At 35.9% G+C, this 18,809-nt stretch overlaps 1 protein-coding gene across 4 annotated transcripts in view; it reads left to right on the top strand.

The window, feature by feature from the left end:
• The window catches only part of LOC100755760 (centlein), a 279,351-nt gene that overhangs the window by 43,035 nt on the left and 217,507 nt on the right, over positions 1-18,809 (top strand). For all 4 annotated transcript variants that reach the window (XM_027400365.2, XM_027400366.2, XM_027400364.2 and 1 more), the window contains exons 3-5: positions 8,844-8,928; positions 17,200-17,334; positions 17,931-18,110. In XM_027400365.2, coding sequence (XP_027256166.2) covers positions 8,844-8,928; positions 17,200-17,334; positions 17,931-18,110 — 400 coding nt within the window. The remainder of the gene's footprint in view (positions 1-8,843; positions 8,929-17,199; positions 17,335-17,930; positions 18,111-18,809) is intronic.

Below are 18,809 nucleotides of genomic sequence, written 5' to 3'. Positions count from 1 at the left end.
TATAATGTATTCAAATTCAAACATTGATGAATGCTAGGTTTTATTTTTCATATATATGTTTCAAATTGAGCCTAAGCCTAAATGTTGCATATTTGCATAAATTATGAAGATACTGTTTGTTTGCTTTTTTAACAGTTTTCTTTTTTGGGGGGTAGGGTTATTAGTAATTTTTTGAACTCTCCTATTTTCAATTCTGCCTACTGTAATTGTGTCTGGAAATAAAATTCCATCTTAAAAATGAGTAACCCTAAAAGGTTCTGCAATAGGTAAGTTAATTCTTAGTTTTAAATGATATTATTTATTTAGGATGTACATGTTTTAAGCTTGAGATTTGTATTTGAAGACTTAACTAAAAAAATGAGAGATAATCTTTTATTTTTATGCTTGAAGTTAAAATAGAATCTCAGTGAGTGGACTGCTGCCATGATAAGGTTATACTATGTACTCATCACTCAGAAAAACTCTCCCCTGTTCCATTCTACCCCTAAACACATGGGCTGCACAGCTGCTATATGGCTGTGTGCTGTCCCATGTGTATTAGGCCCACACAGCCTGCAAAGAGGTTGCATTTTGGATCATGGTAGTAGCATGGCTGACTGGAGACCCCAGAAGTGTAGCTGCCAGAATTCTGCCATCTGGCAATGTTGCTGCTAGGCTGTTCTACTCCATGCATAAGTATATATTTTTGCTGAGCCCTTTTTCTGTTGCCACAGCTATGGAGTCAGAGATATGGATGATTGGTCATGGGAGCTAGCAGGAAAATGTTTAATTAGAAACACTCTAGTGTTCAAGGTGAGAGAACATGCAATAAAAGTGTGAGGAAATGCATTTGAATTTTCACAATAGATTCAAGAAGCTTGACATAATCTTTTAACTGTTATGAAGACCTTTAAAGAATATCAAGGGTATGGCATAGAATAGCTATTTTAAAATTCTGACCATTTTATAAATCCCAGAAGGTGATACAGAAACACAGTTTTTGTTTTTAAAGAAAAAATAATCATGATTGACTTCATTTAGTGAAAGTTTATTTTCATTTCATTAAAAATTCCCCCAAACATTGAACATAATTCAACAGTCCATGGAAAAGAAAAAAATATTATGCAGTTTGCTTGTATGCATATCTGCATATGAGAGCACAAAATATTGACATGATAATTGCAGTCAAGCCTGAGTGAGCAGTGGCCTGTGGGAATTCAGCTGGTGTTGTACCAACTGGATGGCTGCTCAGGACATAGTACAAAATGCAAGGTGCAAGTTAGCACTTTATTCAGCACAGACAGGCATCATTTAAAAGTCCTTGGGGGCAACCCTGGTGATGTGCAGATGTTAAAACAGCCTGTTCTGAAGCACTGATATTTCTGCATATTCTAAGAGACTTCTAGATTCTGAGTGAGAAATATTTACACAATTATTAAAGTCATATAATATATAATCTTGTCTGCTTCTTTCATGCATACTTTATGTAATGAGTTGTGTATATGGAGAAATATCTGGACTTTTAGGCAATAGAGAAGTATAGGAAAATCAAGATATTTAATTTATAATTATAAAACAGGAAATGTCACAAGCTTCAACTTTAGAAATGAATTTATTAGGTAAATAAGAGTATTTGTTTATTATTTAGTAATATTAAAAATATAAAGTTATGTTCATATAAATATATTACTTATTTACTTAAAATAGTCATAAACACATTATTAATATATCAGATATCTTGTCCTGATTTTATTCTGTATTCTACTTTAGACCTACTTGAACATGGAATACAAATCGGTTATTTTTCATGTGTGAGGCTTATTTTACACTTCAGATTCTGGCTTTAAGATATACATTTAGATATCTTTAAAATATGATCGTTCTAAATTTTGGTTATTTAATAAAATTAAATTATATGTAAAACATAGAAGTATTAATTTTATGTAGCTCTGAAACACTGCAACAGATATTTTGTTTGTATTACAATCTACAAATAATATAGTAGCATTTTTAGCATTTTTTACTTAAAATGGTTATTACTATGGGATAGAAACTATGCATAAGATATTTTTGTAACTTTTTCAGTTTTTCTTACTATTTTATTCATAGGTATCACAACAGTAACTCTATATATTCAAAACATGAAAACAATCAGAACACTTCATAGATGAAAGGATAAGGAATTTGATAATAGTATAAATCTCATTTCTCTAAACTTTGATGTTTGTCAGTCTTACTGTTTTTAATCTAAATGTTTACTAGAAATTGGGAATATTTTTGAAAACAAAAACCAATACTCCATACAAAATGTATATTTAAGAGATACTCCATTCAGATTAAAACAGTCCAGGTAGCTTTATTTTTTTCTTTATTATTATATATCTGTCAATTAAGAACAATCAACCTCTGTACATTTTGCTTTTTAATTTTCTTTGTTTTCTAATTCGTACCAATATAATTATCTCATTTACTGTTAAATGTTTCTTTTAGACTCTAATATTTCATTTTGACATCTCATTAAAAATGGGCTCAAGCCCAGAAAATATGATCCTGTCATATTGTATAATATATGGCATAGTGTATAACACAATAAAAATTTGTTTCTTAATGATTTTGAATAATTTCTCAGTTTTTTAGTTTAGAAAAATGGCAGCAAGTTAGCATGGTAATTCATGTGGCTGAGTGCATCAGTGGTGAGTGTTTACATGGGTGGGACTCTTGGGAAAAGTGGTTGGAGCTTTAAACTTGTTCACATCTGACAGCCTTTCTTCATTCCATTTTTCATCCTAAAGAAGTCTGCAAATATTCTTAGCTCACATCATTATTGCACATCAGTGGTTCTAATTAGCTAAACAGGAGTTTGTCTCAGTCATTGATCATCATCAACTTCTTGACAGTGTTTTTTTTTTTTTTTTTTTTGAGGATCCTTTAAAAAGTATGTCTTGCACATACTGGGTATTAATTGAATTATCCACATAAGTTTGTGATACTGTAAACAATTTTTTAAGACCATAATTCCTAAGTAAAAAGTTTTGGTGCAGTTGGGAACATTTTATTGTATTGGAAACATTAATTATCCTGTGCCACAAGAGGAGTTGTTGGACTCATTTGCATCAAGATTTTGAGTTGTCACTTTTTTCAGTTTCAGACTCATAGTCAGTGTTAGATTTTTTCTTGTAAAATATATCACTAAAGTTTATCTTTGAAGTTTACACTTTGTATAATTATATTTAATTTGTGATTATAACTGCAACATTGTATTTCCTGGTCTCTTTTTAGCCATGTAAATGATTGTTGTTGCAATAGAATTTAGTATATATCCAAACCGCTTGAAGTCTTAGTCTAGTTATAACAAAATACATATGCATACTCAGGTGACTCAAACAACAAAAATGTTATTTGTTAATTGTCCTAGAGTTAGCAGATCCAAAGGTAGGTGCTAGCAAAAATGCTGTCTTTCCCAGTGGCTACCCTTTGTATTCTTATCAGGTGGGAGCAGAGATCATCTAATGTCTTTCTTAAGGGTGTTATAATAATTAATAAGGACCCTGGCACTCTGACCATCAACTTTGAATAGCGTACCCTCAAATATCAAAATTGTGAATAGAATTTCAACATAGGAATTTGGGAGGAAAACACACATGTAGTACTCCTTGCTCAGAATTTGTGGCTCAACATGTCTGGGGTTGGATGCAGAGGTTGCATTTATAACTTGAGCAATACTCATGCTATTGCTTGACAGCCTGTGATAACTAATGGTTAGGATGTGGGTACATTTCTACAATGGTCTGTCAGAGAGTTCACCTGACATTTGTTGCTGAAGTTTTCTTTCTCAGCCTGGTCCTGCAGCAATTTTGCCCCAAATAAGCACACAAAGACTTATATTAATTATTAAATTGTTGGCTGATGGCTAGGGCTTCTTATGGCTGGATCTGTCTTAATTATTAACCCATTTCTATTAATCTAAGTATTTCCACATAGTCATATCTTACTGGAGAACACTGGTGCATCCTGTCTTCTTAGTGTCTACATGGCGTGACCCCCACCCCTGCCTCGTAGTTCCTTTCTGCCTACCTTTCCAAGAATTCTAGTCTCCTAGTCCTACCTATCTTCCTGACTCTATTGGCCAAACAGTGTTTTATTGCTCAACCTATAGGAGAAACGTATATACAGAAGGACATCCCCCATCAGACATCAGATTTGGAAACTGCTAATACTTTTGTTGAGGATGGTAGCATGTAGTTAATTTTATTTTAATCTTAAATGAGTCAACAGGATTTATTTGGGCACTTCTGAATATTATAGACTCATTATAGAAGAGCTGATTAGAACTAATTCCTGGAAAGTTCAAAATAAATCATTTGGGGTCTGAGAATCTAGCTCAGTCAGGAAGGTCCCTGTAGCATGAGTATGGGGACTTGGTATCACCAGATCCCAGGAGAAAGTTGTATGTGCTTATAGTTAGCCAGCCTTGCCCAATTGAGCCTTAGGTGACAGTGAGAGACCTTGTGTCAAAAAGCAAAGTGGGCCCATGAGGACTCAACCCTACACAAGGAATTATAGGCACCTAAGGAATGCTGGGAGCAGGAGAAATGTCCTTCCCCAGGAAAGAACACACCAATTGATTATCCATTATCAAATGGTCAGCCCTACAAACATACCTATGAGCAGTGTGTGTGTGTGTGTGTGTGTGTGTGTGTGTGTGTGTGTGTGTGTTTATGTGTGTTGGAATTGGCATGTTGACTGATCTGGTTGGCGTGCCCTTGTGCAGATGACTATAGCTACAGTGAATTTGTAAGTCACACCATTTCCAAATAGCAGCATGTCATAGCACTCTTGTCCATGCTTGGGCTCTTATATTCTTTCTATCCCCTCTTCCATGATGTTCCTTGAGCCTGGGGGAAATTAGTGTAGATGTGGGCTGAGCACTAAACAGACACTTATTCTGAACATTTCTACGACTTATGTGTCTGCATTAACTATCCACTGCAGTTTTGCCTGCTAAGGTTGAGAGCAAAAATAACCTATAGATATACACATAAATGTTTATAAGGCAGTTTGACAGGTCCATTTAGCAAAACAACAGTAGTAGGTCTCCCTTCCTTCCAGGCCCTATTACCTTCCAGCTATAGGCTTTCAATCAAGTTTACAATATCAGAAACGAATTCTGCCTTGTGTAGTAGGCCTCAAATCCAATCAGAGAGCAACAGATTTTGTTAGTATGTTTATTTAATGTATATCTCCAAATGATTCATCATCTGGTGTGGCCAGCATAACTGGTGATAGATAGTATCACCAAAAGGTGATTTCTAATAAACAAGTGTGATGTTTGAATCTCAGAGTACCTTAACATTTCTCAACATTTCTAGGTTAATGAAGTAGGAAAGGAGGGAGAGGGTCAAATGCTAACACAAACAGCAGCACAGTGCTCAATAAATAGTGATTTGATGTGATGTTAATGTGTTAGACACATCTTTCAAGTATTCCTTCAAATATGAGAACTACTTAATTCCAGAACATTCTCGCCAAGTATCTCCTGAAAATGCTGCTTTTCATCTCCATCTTCCTATTTCTGGATTGTTAGAGAATATGTTAGAGCTCCCTAGTGAACAAACTCCTGTGCTTTAACTGTGTCATATTTTAATGTCATCATTTACTATGTAGCATCCTGGATGAGTACTTTATTAATATTGTTCCAGTTACTGATTTATTTTTGTGTCTAGATTTTCCTTTAGTTATTTTTGCTTTAGTTATTACAATTTTTATTTTCAAAGTTTTGAAATATGCTATAAAATTTATCTGTTATTGTTTTTATCTAATTAATTATTGATTGTTTTAATATATATGCATATATGTGTATGTTACATTTTATCTAGAGGATTACATCTGATTATTTAGCTGTTGTGTTGGTTTATGTGGGTTCATGTGTTTTAGAGTTTTGTTTGTTTATGGTCACAACTTGAAATTACATTAATTGTCATCTTCTTCCTCCCATGTCCTTTTTTTTTCTCTTTATAAATCTTTGCTACAGAATTGTCAACTTCACTTCGGTCCACCTTCTTGCAATAGGTTTCATATTGGGAACTGGAAGCTTCAGAAACAGTGGACAAAGGAGTTTTGTTATATTTAGGCTTTTATTTGGAGGGTGTTTTGATCTAATCTCATCTTAGGTATGTTACCTATCTACAAACTTTTGTCTCTTTAGTCTTTCTATATATATGCCTTAGTTTTCAGAAAAAGTGGACAGAAACCTTTTTGAGCCACCTTTCAAGTGAGTTAGAAGACCTGATTGGTTTTAAACTACACATGCACGAAGTAGTTCTGTTTCTCATTGTCTCCAGAAGCCAAATTCCTATCCATTTCAGCCAACATCTGGAAGGTAGCAGATAGTGTCTTCATTTCTATTTGTAACTCTGTATTTGTTGAGTTTGTGATCATCAGGGTCTTAGCCATGGTAGCCATGTCTCTTGTTTTTCTATTAGTAGTGTCCATGAAGAGAAAGAACCTACAGTGTGCACTTGGTATGTGAACTCCTTAAACTCCAAAACTGTGACACCTCCTGACTCTGTCTCTCTTCACCAGGACTGTTCTTTCCTCATCTATGTCTTTTGGATAACTCTATGCCAACTTGTGATTCTTTCTCCTTCCTTTTGTATAAATTAATTGATAGGTGAGAGGTTTAATCACAGATGTCTATTTGTACTATTTTTAAAATCTTTTAAAACTATGTTATGAAATTTTCCATTGTCAAATTAATGTCAGCTCTTCCTCTATCATCTTTTTTCTATGTAATACTCTATTTGTTTACTTTAAAAAGGTAGTAATTATTTATATGTATTATGGGTGTTTGCTTCTTAGAGATCTATGCTCTAGTTGTACAACTTCTATGTAATTAGTAGTATTCTCACAGAATTGAAAGCACATAGGTAAATACTAGAATTTTAGTATTTCTTAGCCCAGGTATTAGGTGTTTATAAATCTGTTTTTTCCCTGTCTTTAAGAGTCTTTTACCTTAAAAGTCATGTTTTTAATTTATTTTACCAGAAAATTGAAAATACACTGTGAAATGTTAAATGGATGGAGATAAATATAAAATGCTGAATAAGAATTGACACATCTGATATATTACTTCTGGTAAAAGTCCAATGTTAAGACATTGAATGCTTTTTTGGCCACATGTATGAGGACACCTTTCCTAACATACTCATTCTTTTCCTTTACCCCAGTTACTAGAGACAGGGTTTCTCTATGGCTTTTGGAGGCTGTCCTTGAACTAGCTCTTGAAGACCAGGCTGGTCTCGAACTCACAGAGATCCTCCTGCCTCTGCCTCCCAAGTGCTGGGATTAAAGGTGTGCCCCACCAATGCCTGGCAATTGTTAATCTTTTTTAAATAACATTTTTATCCTTTGAAAGTTCCATGTATTTATACAATGTAGACTGATCATATCTGCCCCTACTGCCTCCTCCTTTTACTAACTCCTCACCTGCTTTCCCCCCCAAACTTTGTATTTTAACTTACTTTTTTTTTTTGAGACAGAGTTTCTCTGTGTAGCTTTGGAGCCTATCCTGGCACTCGCTCTGGAGACCAGGCTGGCCTCGAACTCAACAGAGATCCGCCTACCTCTGCCTCCCAAGTGCTGGGATTAAAGGCATGCACCACCAACGCCTGGCTTAACTTATTTTGTTTCTGTTTTTAACAACCCTTTGGGTTTATTTAATGTTGCACATATAAACATAGGTGTATCATCATTTACTGGGCCATGGCAACCTACCAGTGGCCATGTTTCCAGGGGAGAATGACTGTTCCTCATGGACTATCAGCTGCATGTAGCCCCTCTGATAGGTTTTGGACTTGGGGACTTCATGTGTCAGTTTGGCTGCCTTAATCTTGTGCATGTCTTGTTCATGTAACTACAGCTCCTGTGAGTAGATACATGCAACAGCCTTGTCATGCCTGGAAGTCAGCATTTTACAGTTCTCCCATAAGTGATCTGATATTTGCATTATTTCTACCTATTCACTGAACCTTAGATAATGGGGCATTGATATGAATGACCTGTCCACAGTTGAGCACTCATGTTTATTTATGTTCAGTACATTGGTCAGTGTGTCACTGTATTAGCCACTACCTACTGACAGAAGAAGCTTCTCTGACTAAAGTTGAGCAACAAAAATATGAGTATAAATATGAGTATTTAGAATTTAGGTTGACATCATGATCATATAGCAAAACAACAGTAAATTCCCCCAGGACAGATTATTTCCCAAGTCATGGGCTTTTGACCATGTTTGTACTACCAGGCAAAAATTCCCTCATGTGAAGCAGGTAACCCCATATAATCTTCATGCCACTTTTACCTAGACCTTGTGGACACATCTTGGTCAGGATTGTAGCATGTAGTGTCCAATACTGGGTAAGACCATTGAATAGTTTTTATCATTGATTTCTATAAAATGTTTATATTAATAAGATCAGTTTTAGTAATTTATTAAATTCTTGAAATTATGATCAAAGTTAAATTATGTTTTACACATTGATTATCATCTATCTATACCCAGAAACTAAACAGTTTCTTGAAAGTGAAATTGTCACAGTTGTCAGCAGTGGTTAAGTTGCTGTCACTTACCATATGTTTTCTGATTAATTCTGAGAGAGCTAATGACACAAGATAATTTAATTCTTTATATTTTGAAATTATGTTTGTTACCAGCATGTGGACATTTTAAAGGCTTAATTATGAGTTGAGACAGTGGTAGAAACTCACTTGGCATGTATAACCTTCTGAGAAACAATACAAGAGTAACAGTAATCATTGGAATGCCTAGGAATTATGACTAATAAACTCTATTTTTCTGTTTCTAGAGAAAAACAGAAATCTGAAGCCAAAGACAGAAAAGTTCTGGAAATTTTACAAGTCAAGGATGTTAAAATACAAGAACTGGAGCAGGTTGTATTCTAATGAGAATATCAAACATTGTATTTGCTTAAGGTTGCATATCTCTAAAATTATTAGAAGTTTGTATTCCAATATACATTAAGAATATCAAAGTCTCTGCATGAAAGCATTGTTTTGAAATCACTGTAGTCAATGTTTTATTATTGTACCATGTTCTTAACCCTACTGTGTCTTCTAAATTGATTAGGTGTAAATCTCATTAAAATGTTTAACAGGCCCTTGGGATTTTAAAGTAGTATTTATTATTCATTGTCTTATTGTATTTTTATTTTTGCTATATTATTAGTCACATGTTTCTGATCCATACATTTTACATGGTTTCAGTTATAGAAAAGATTCATGATACTTCATACTATTCTACTTTATCTTTTGAAAATTTGCATTGTTGAAAATTTGCACAAATATTTGCAGTCTTATCTTTATACATAACTTAAATTACAGAATTAAAAATGTATAGTTTGCATATATTTCTATAATCAGAATATTATTACCACAAAAATGTGTGTGCTCTCCTTAGATCACAAAATTCTATCCAGTGAGCCCGTGGCTTTCTTATAGACTTCCAGTATAGATTTACAGATCAGAGTAAATATTCCCATACAAAAATAGAAGAACGGGGGCATAGAAAGTTCAAAAGCAAGACCAAAGCCAGTAGAATAAACAAGAAGTCCTAGAGCTCCATTTTTAGCACTTGGGGTTTATGATCTTGTCTCTAAAGGTCTTGGGCAAAGCTGCCTCTGTATCCTTGTCATTTTCTACCCACATGGGCTCTCTTCAGCATTGGCTCCACTCTTTTCAACTTTCCCTGGCAGATAGTGTGCATTTCTGGCATCTCTTCCTTCTTTAGGCCTACACAGAGTTTTTGCTTTTACTCTGTCAGCATCATGCATAGTTCTCTCCAGGCTGTTTGCAGGGATACTGACATCACTATACAAAGCTTGGCTTCCTAATCCTTCCTTGAAAATCTGGGTGAGATTACTCCAAGATATATATATGAGCAGTGCTAGGCATGTCCTCAGCTTAAGCAACAGCTGTGCCTCCTTACATCATGGATACAGCAGCCTCTGCACACCTGCAAGCCTGGTAATGCAGGGAAACACTTCCTTAGGTGATCCTGTACAAGTAGACTGCCACAGGGTTCCTATCCTGAATGCAAGTGCTTTAAGTGAGTTAAAACCTCTACATACCTGATCCTGAAAGTGGTGGAGTTCAGCTTATTTCTGAGCTAATACCATCTTTCACCTTGTCTAGTTGCAACAAACATGGGCTTTTAAAACTCTGATGTCTTTAGTATGCACAGGTTTCTTGGCCCCATCTTTATCCATGCTCATTTTATGGACAAACTGTAATTCTTCAAATCCTTGTGCTCTCAAATCTTTTTGTAAGCCTGACTATGTGCATCTATTAGTAATCATGCTGCTATCTCTATGCTGGGTGGCTTTGGAATTTACTCCATCAGATTAATTAGTCTATCATTTTTTAAATTTAGCTTCTCATAAAGTTTCAGGACCCAGTCAAGCTACAAATTCTTTCTGAGAATGCATTATATATCCTCTTTGTTCGAATTCCCATTTGAGTCCTCTTTTTCATGACATGTCACATGTACTGTCCATTTTGATCTGAGTTCTTGCCCAAATAGCTTACAACATTGTAGGTCTTCTGTAGTCTTGTTGTAAGACCCGGTTTTTCATAGGAGAATACAACACACATATCTACTCACCTCAGATAGGGAGCCCATGACAGACCAGAGTATTGATACCACCAAAGTCCAACTTAGTCAACTAATGAGTTTTGTTGTGATTACTTATTAGGAGTATAGGCAAGGGGTTACTTACAGGAACAGATGTGGCTCAAAGACAGCTCTATCACCAAAGCCTACCCAGCATGTGCAACATCTCACAAAACCTGGAATCAGGGAGAACATTGTACACCCTGCAGGCTGCTGAGCATGTTGGAGGGTGTTCTTTTCAGGTGACTCAGTTGGTCTTCTAGGAAGGTTGGCAAATGTTCCCATTTCTTCCTGTTAGGGTCCTCAAGATGTTCCATAAAGACCACTGGTCACATATGCAATCAAGCAAGAACATTTGTTAAAATTCCAACATGTTAGGGTGGCACATGAGGAGGGCCAGAGAAGCCTGCCACAGGGTCCTTATTATTAAGGTTACCAGGGAGGAGAGGTTAGTACTGGGGCTGATTGGTGGGTGGCTCTAGTGGTTAGAGACTTTCCAGCAACAGGTTAGGGAAAGTTGTTTTTATCAGGAGACCATGGTTGTCTGCTGAGCTAGCAGAAGACTGTGGTCATCTGCTGAGCTGGCAGAAGACTAAGGGGGTGCCTATTGATTGGTTGCCCCTGAGTTGTGGTTTTCCTCAACAACTGTTTGCTTAGATCCAGCCACCTCCAGGAAGCTAAACTAAGGCCTGGTCCCTGGCAGGGGCTATTAGAAACCTGTCATGGCTCTGGTCTGTTTACTTGACCCTCTCACTTCCAGGCTGCTCTTCTGTCTCTGTTTCTTGTTCGAAGTTTGTCTGAGTTTGTCTTCTCTGCAACTTGGCTTTTTAAAGAGTGATACTCAAAAGTCTTTGTTTCCTCTTGGGGTGGATAGGCCCTAATGAATTCGGTCAATTTTAGCGACTTCCTGAACTTACTTTGAGTTGCTAACTTTCTGTCTTAAGGAGCTTCCCTGCAGGATGGAGTGTTTCGGTGTAGGAAGGAACTACTACATAACAAGTCTATGTCTCCATCGCAGTAGACAGTTTGTCAGTCTCATAGTAGTTTACATCGACACACTTTTCCAGATTTCTCCCACAGACTGGTTCCAACTGGTTCTGCCATGTGGCCATAGCAATGATTCTACTCTTGGAACCTATTTCCTATAATAGCTTTCTTGTTATTTTAACAAACACTTGACTGAGACAAGAAGGAAGGATTCATCTTGGCTCACATTTTTTGAAGTTTTGGCCCATTTTGACAAGGGGTGTGTGTAGGACACATACCTTGTGCTGACCAGGAGGTTGAGAGATGTCAGTGCTGGCTCCTTTCTTTGTTTGTCCTCTTTTGTTCCATCTGGGTCCCCACTTTCAGGGTGGTTCCTTCACCTCCTAGGTACTACTCCATCCAATCAACTTGATAATTAGGATTAACATATACTGTTAAAATTACACTGGCTTTCATAAATGACAAAATATTTCCTACTTACCTAAGAGACACTTCTATTGGTCAGTTCATTATGGGCTAGCAAGTGTGAATTCTCTGTGAATTCAGTTTCTCAATTGAATTAAAAAGGTAAGAATATTTTATGTATCTATTTATTTTTTCTTTTTGAGGCATACCTCCTTTTTGTTTCTATTTAAAACTTGGTATGTGTCCCTTCTCTCCTGGCATCAGAATGAACTATAATCATCCTGTGACAGAATGGCATGGCTGTTTTAGGGAAAATTCATGAAAGTATGGATCTCGTCTCCCCATTGATATCTGGACCCTTCTGGAACTTTGAAGTCTTGGACTTGCTCACATGGTTGAGTAATTCCTTCTTGATAGATTAGGCTCTTCTGCCTCCTCCCCTAGTGTTGTGAACTCTCAGCCCTCATTTCTTAACCAGCCGTCTGTAATGTCAACCATCAGTATTACCAGTTCCTACTGCTACTAGTTCAGCTAATGTTACTGCTCATTTCTGGATTGAAATAGTGAAAAGGCAGAGCAAAACCATTACACTAAGAGTTTCTTTGGGCTGCTTCTACAGTGTGGAGGAAAGTATATAAGGCGGAGTTTTCCCAGACTGACTCAGTGAGGACATGAGGATTTAAGCTTATGTAGGCAAAAGGTAAAGTATGTAGGCTGGTAAAGGCCAAAGTTCATTGTTGACTGAAGAGGAATTTCTCCACCTATCCTGATCATTATTTGCATGTAGCACCAGGTTTCTCACTTGACACCACTATGTCCATGCCTTTTGGGTCCAATGAATGATGATTGGCAGACGGTGGAGAAACTCCATTGAGTCAGGAAGGAAGCTGGTGATAGCACATATGGCAGCACTAGAAGCATCAGCCTCTAGTGCTGAATGGGTTTTTGTGGAAGCAGCAAGTGTGAAGACAACTAAAGACAATGAATGGTACACACCTTGGCTGCTGCTGAAGAAGTAATGGTGGTCAAAGGGCAGACACAGCATTAGGGGCAGTGGTGTTGCTGCAGCTACAGAATTGATAGGTGTGTATCCTTCCACCTGCTACCACATTTAAATTCCAGTATCGACAGACCAGTGTGGCTGCCTGCCTCAACCTGGGACAGAGGGTCATGTGTGGACTGCATGTGTGTCCACTTAGGCTTCAGAAAATCAGCAACAAAACTAATTCATGTCCAATAAAAATAAATTTAAAAGTAAATTCTCATGAAAACCGGCTAATCAACAAATAAGGAGAAAAGAAGCTGTCCAAACAAACAAAAGAACTTGCCAGCTGAGGGGAGGGCTGTTCTGTCTCAGAACTGTAGATATGTTACTGCTGATTATAAAATAAGTTATATTGTGAAAACTTTCTTCTTTATTATAGAAAATGACATGATTTCTGATAACCTAGTATACTTGTTAATCAAATGTTGCTCTTTAGCATTCTCTCTCTCCTCTCTCTCTCTCTCCCTCTCTCTCTCTCTCTCCCTCTCTCTCTCTCTCTCTCTCTCTCTCTCTCTCTCTCTAACACACACACACACACACCCTTCTAGGAAGCATAGAAACAAATGTTGGTTTTCAGTTGTACTTAGCTTTCTTACTTCTTCCTCTCTTTTCTTTATCATTGTTTTGGTTGTAGTGATTTCATTATTTCTCTGTATGTTGTTAGAGTTCTTATTTCCATTCTGAAAGTAGTTTGTAATTAATAATAAATCAGCTGTACTTCAGTACTGCCTAGTAGGGTTTTAGGTTGTATGCTTTCCCTAATCCATACTTACTCTATAGGCTTCTCTTGAACATGATTTAAATTATTCATTTCTTGGCTTGTCCATAATAAATTATTTGTTTCAGACATACTTTGTCTTGTTGCCCTTTATGCTTTATGGTTCCTCTGAGTTCTGTTTGCTCTTTTAGTATGAACTCATGTCATACTATTATAAATTTACTGTACCTAGAAAGATTTGCTGAAAAAGTATCATAAAGCTAAATTTTAAAATTAATGTTACTGTATCTATCTGTACTTTCATTATTTAAATTAGATTTTTAATTAGAAAAACATGCTTAATTTTTTATAAGTACAAAAGTTGAGAGTTTATCAACTTTCTGTCAGAAATTCTTCTTTGTGTAATAGTTATGATTATACAGTAGAATATTACTTGTCCAACATTATCAGAATATGATAGTTTGGGCTAGCAAATAGCTAACCTTACTTCCTGTGTTTATTTACAAATGATGTCTATGTCTGTTTTAACATCTTACTATTGCATACAAGTTAAATAGTAGCTATTTAACTACTATTTATGAACTTGCCCCTGTATCCTTTATATTGTCAGTGCATGGTAATGTTTTACTAAGCCATGTGGCTAAACTTAGATAAGAATTATGGGTTAATTTAAGTTGAAAGAATTTGTTAGTAATAAGTCTGAGCATAGGCCAAACAGTTTATAATTAGTATAAGCCTCTGTGTGTTTATTTGAGACTGAATGGCTACAGGACAGGGCAGGACAGAAACTTCTGTCTACACATATATGAATTTGCCCCTTGTGTCATTCTTGTTGTCAGTGCCTGGTCATGTTCAGCTCTCTAGAATGGGAAACCCTTGGTGTGCATCCCTTTTGGGATTTGAACCTATTCCAGAATAGGTGAGAGATACTCTGATTATTTTTTTTACTTTTTTGAAGGATAGGCTTATAGATGTTTTTATTTCTGAAGAGATTTATTGTTTATATCTTTGAATTTATAATTACTATGAGTATGGGTTGTTTTTGCTAAGAGTTTGTACACATCATTGTTACTTTCTATTTTGTTTCATTCTCCCCTAACACTTGATTTGATGACTAGTCAATCTAATGAACCATTCTTAGATTATACTCTTGTTGCTAAAATTCCTTCCTGTGGGAGGCATAAGCTATGTCTACTCCTCTTCCTAAAGTCTTAATGATAAATTGAAGCACAGTTCAACTTAAGTTCATTTTGGGGAGCCTATGAATTTGGGGGGCTTCCTTATAGAGCCTAGGTAAGGGGTTACCTACAAGGGTGTAGGTGTTCCTCCCCAAAAGGCTACACCTTGAAAGCTTTTGCCTAGCAAACCTGATGGCCTTTACATTGCCACACAGATGGAGCCCCCTCTTCTAGTCTTCCCTGGCCTGTATACCTCAGCTCCTTCATGAGGTTATGTGCAATCAAGGCAAAGTTTTGTATTAAAAAGTAATAGGAGGGCCTCATAACCTTCCCCATCCCTTCACTGGGGTTTATAGAGACAGCCAACCAGCCCAACTGGACTAATCATTTTGTAAATGGACTCAGATGAAAACTCCAATATGGCAGTTCCTAGGCTTAGAGGATAGTCACCCACAACTCCCTGGGCATGGAGGATAGTCACTTATAACTCTATAGTATGAAAAAACTCTACTTAACAAGTAATATTCACTCATGTATCCGGAGACATGATTAAAAGTGTTATAACTGCATTGTCTGTATACATCTTTCATTAAAGAGGACAGCTGAACTATATAGTGAGAAGAAATGGATAATATCATAGTGAGTTCATAATGGAGCCATGTTTTCCACCAGTGTGAATTGATTACAATTATATCTACCCATATGGAAGAATTTGGGAGAAAATACTGAACAAAAATAGCAAGATACAAAACATGTATAGTATTATTTAAATATTTAATGTAAATAATTTTAAAAGTGAAGCAAACTGTATAACATTAAGTAGGAATGTGTTTTTTAAACTGTTGCAAAGAGAAGAAAACAAGATGTATCCTTCCAGTAGGGCTGTTATCTCTGTAGTAATTGGGCAGGGTTGGGGTGTAGGGCAATGGTTAGAAGATGAGGGGACCTAGAGAGACAAATCATGGCAACATTGGGATATTTAGTTGGGTGGGTATGTAGAGTGCTTCTGCGTTTCTTTTTCCTCATTTTAATCCAATTTCCTACGTTAGTTTTAGATGTCTTCAGTATATAAAATACTTCTAGTAGAAATAAAATAAAACCAACATTTAACAATACAGCCTTTTATTTTATTTTTTCTTTTCACTTGATCACAATGTTGTTTTTAACCCATTCCTCATATTTAACTGCCATTCATTTAACCCTTAAATCTTGCTCCAGTTTTCATATATCCTATAGTCTTTTGGAGAGGACTTAATAAGGAATAGATACTAAAATATAAAATAAATATATATTCAGTGATTTGAGCTTCACTGTTATACCAGATGTAGAGTAAAGGTTAGTTTCTACTGAAGTTTTTATTTAAAAAGAAAAACAGAGCCAGATGTTGGGGTATATAGAACTGTAATTTTTAATATTGGAAGTCTGAGGAAAGAAATGCCATGAGTTTGAGGCCACTGTGGCCTATGTAGTAAGTTCCATGCCAGCTAGGGCTAGAATGAGACTCTGCCTGAGACAGCCAACCAACCATGTAAATATAAGTAAATCAAACAACAGCAAAACCCCAGTATTTTTATTCTGTCCTGTCTGCTTCTTGGTTTCAGGTAAATGCTGACACTATTGGATCTGACTGGTAGGCTTCAAATAAACTGAACTTCAAATTGAAGTTCAGTCTTCTATTCACCAGTTAGGTATAGAATAGATATCTAGCTAGTGTGAATAATATTTAACTATGGTTATTATAATATTAGTATTCGGTCTGTGGAATAACATACCTTGGTACCCAACTTTGCCCTGTTTATTTTTGAAATGATTCATTCATTCACAAAACCACAGTTGTTTTTCTAGAACTGTTTTCTAAATATCAACCAATAAGAGAATAATTATGCCTAACTTTAACTGTTAACTGTTCATTTTCCTAGAATTTTAAATCACATTTTGGCATCTTTTTCTTTCAGTACACTTAAACGTTTGCTTTCAAAATATGGTTTAGTATTGACTATTAAGTTTTAATATATTTTTCACCTTAAACTAATAAATAGGCATTATCCTTGCACTTTATAGGTGAAAGCCCAAGGGAGTGGGGATGTAAGAGAGCTGTGGTGTCACAGCTGACACTAACAACTAAGACATAAAGCTTATGAAATAAGCTGTGTTTTTCTTAGACAAGCCAGCTTACAATTTATTTAAATCTTTTTTACAGACCGAATCAGTACTAAATCAGGAAATAAATGACCTTGTAAAACAGAAGACTAAGGTTGATGAAGAAAATGCCTTCTTGAGGAAAGAATTCGGTGATTTACAGAAGAAATTTAAAGATAAAAGCCAAGAAGTTAAGGTGTGTTGACTTGTGCATGGCTTTACAGTCCCTTTGCTTTGAAGTCCCCCTTGAAGTTTTGCTAGCCCTTTTGGCACAGAAAGTGACAGGCTTGCAGGAAAATTGCCTTAGGCCCTGCTGTTCCACACAGTTTTCTCAAATGCAAAAACTCTGATAAAGATGCTTTAAAGCGAAGACGCAGAGCTTTATAACTTACAGATAAATAGTTAATGATGGAAATGGAGCTAAGAAAGTAGGAGTGTGAATATGTGGCTTCTTGTAATTAGATTCTGATGGGACTGGCATTATTAATTGATAAAACCCAGGTCTGGGAGGATATGTCTGTGTGAGTCTCAAAAATAGCTGGGGACAGCATCAAAGGCAGCTTGATCAATTAATGGGCTCTTTGCAAATGTGTACTCATCAAAGCTGTCATCCAGTGAAAAAATATGACCCATCCACCTGCATGAAAAGAGGCCAATAAAGTACACAGGTGACCTTGGCCATCAAATATAGAAGAAGCTTCTGTGAGGATGAAACCGCACAGTTTATATTTGCTGATTAGTTCTCACTTTTTTTTTTTCTTGTTTATCGGCCCTTATGGTACTGTTCTACAGAACACTAAGGAGTGTCTACAGATTAAAGAAGAGCAAAACAGACTGTTTATAAAAAACCTGGAGGAAGAAAATGAGAAATTACGTACACGCTGCACTGATCTGCTAAATGACCTGGAGAGACTGAGGAACCAGGAAGCACATTGGAGAAAAGAGAAATACAATGCTGATGCAAAAGTAAAGGTATAGGACGAGGACTGAATATATGCTACTGTTCTGGGTCTCACTTCTTCCAGGAAATTTAATACATATTTTTCTTTAAATAACAAGTTATATATTCAGATCCATCAGTGGGGAAGAGCATTAATTTATATTCTTTCACTTAAAACCCATAGCTTTTTAAATATTGATGTTGCAAAGCAGGAAACTGACTTCAAATAGTTATCCTAAAATGTAATCATTAAAAAATAAAGGCTATTGCTTTTGAAATAAAGTATGTTTTGAAAAATATACTTAGAGCCAATGGTTTGGCTTTTGTAAATGAAGGCTTACTTTTTCAAAATGGCCTAGAATTCATTACAACACAGTCTGGAGACTCCTTTCTATTTCCTTAACATTACCATGTAAAACCCCCACAAACACTTAAAAATGCACATGGTTCTATCAAAGTGCTTTCTTTGGCTTAAGGAGAAGAGTAAATTTTTATTAGAAGATAAAAGTCTTTGTAATATTCTTTATAATATAATCCCATCCATTTAAAGCATCATTTAAAAATAAAACATCATTCTCTGATATTCTCTTTGTCTTGAGGTTTTGGTTAATTTATTTTCCCATTAAATTTCGAATTTCTCTTTCATCATGCATTTTATTAAAAAGGGCAGAAACACATAAGGATAGTGAATATGGCAGTCTTTTTGTGTGTGCACACAAGGAGAGATTATC

Source organism: Cricetulus griseus, chromosome 2 (genome assembly GCF_003668045.3).
Source record: "Cricetulus griseus strain 17A/GY chromosome 2, alternate assembly CriGri-PICRH-1.0, whole genome shotgun sequence".
In the NCBI taxonomy this organism is placed as follows: Eukaryota; Metazoa; Chordata; class Mammalia; order Rodentia; family Cricetidae; genus Cricetulus; species Cricetulus griseus.
This window is presented reverse-complemented; position numbering and strand designations above follow the sequence as displayed.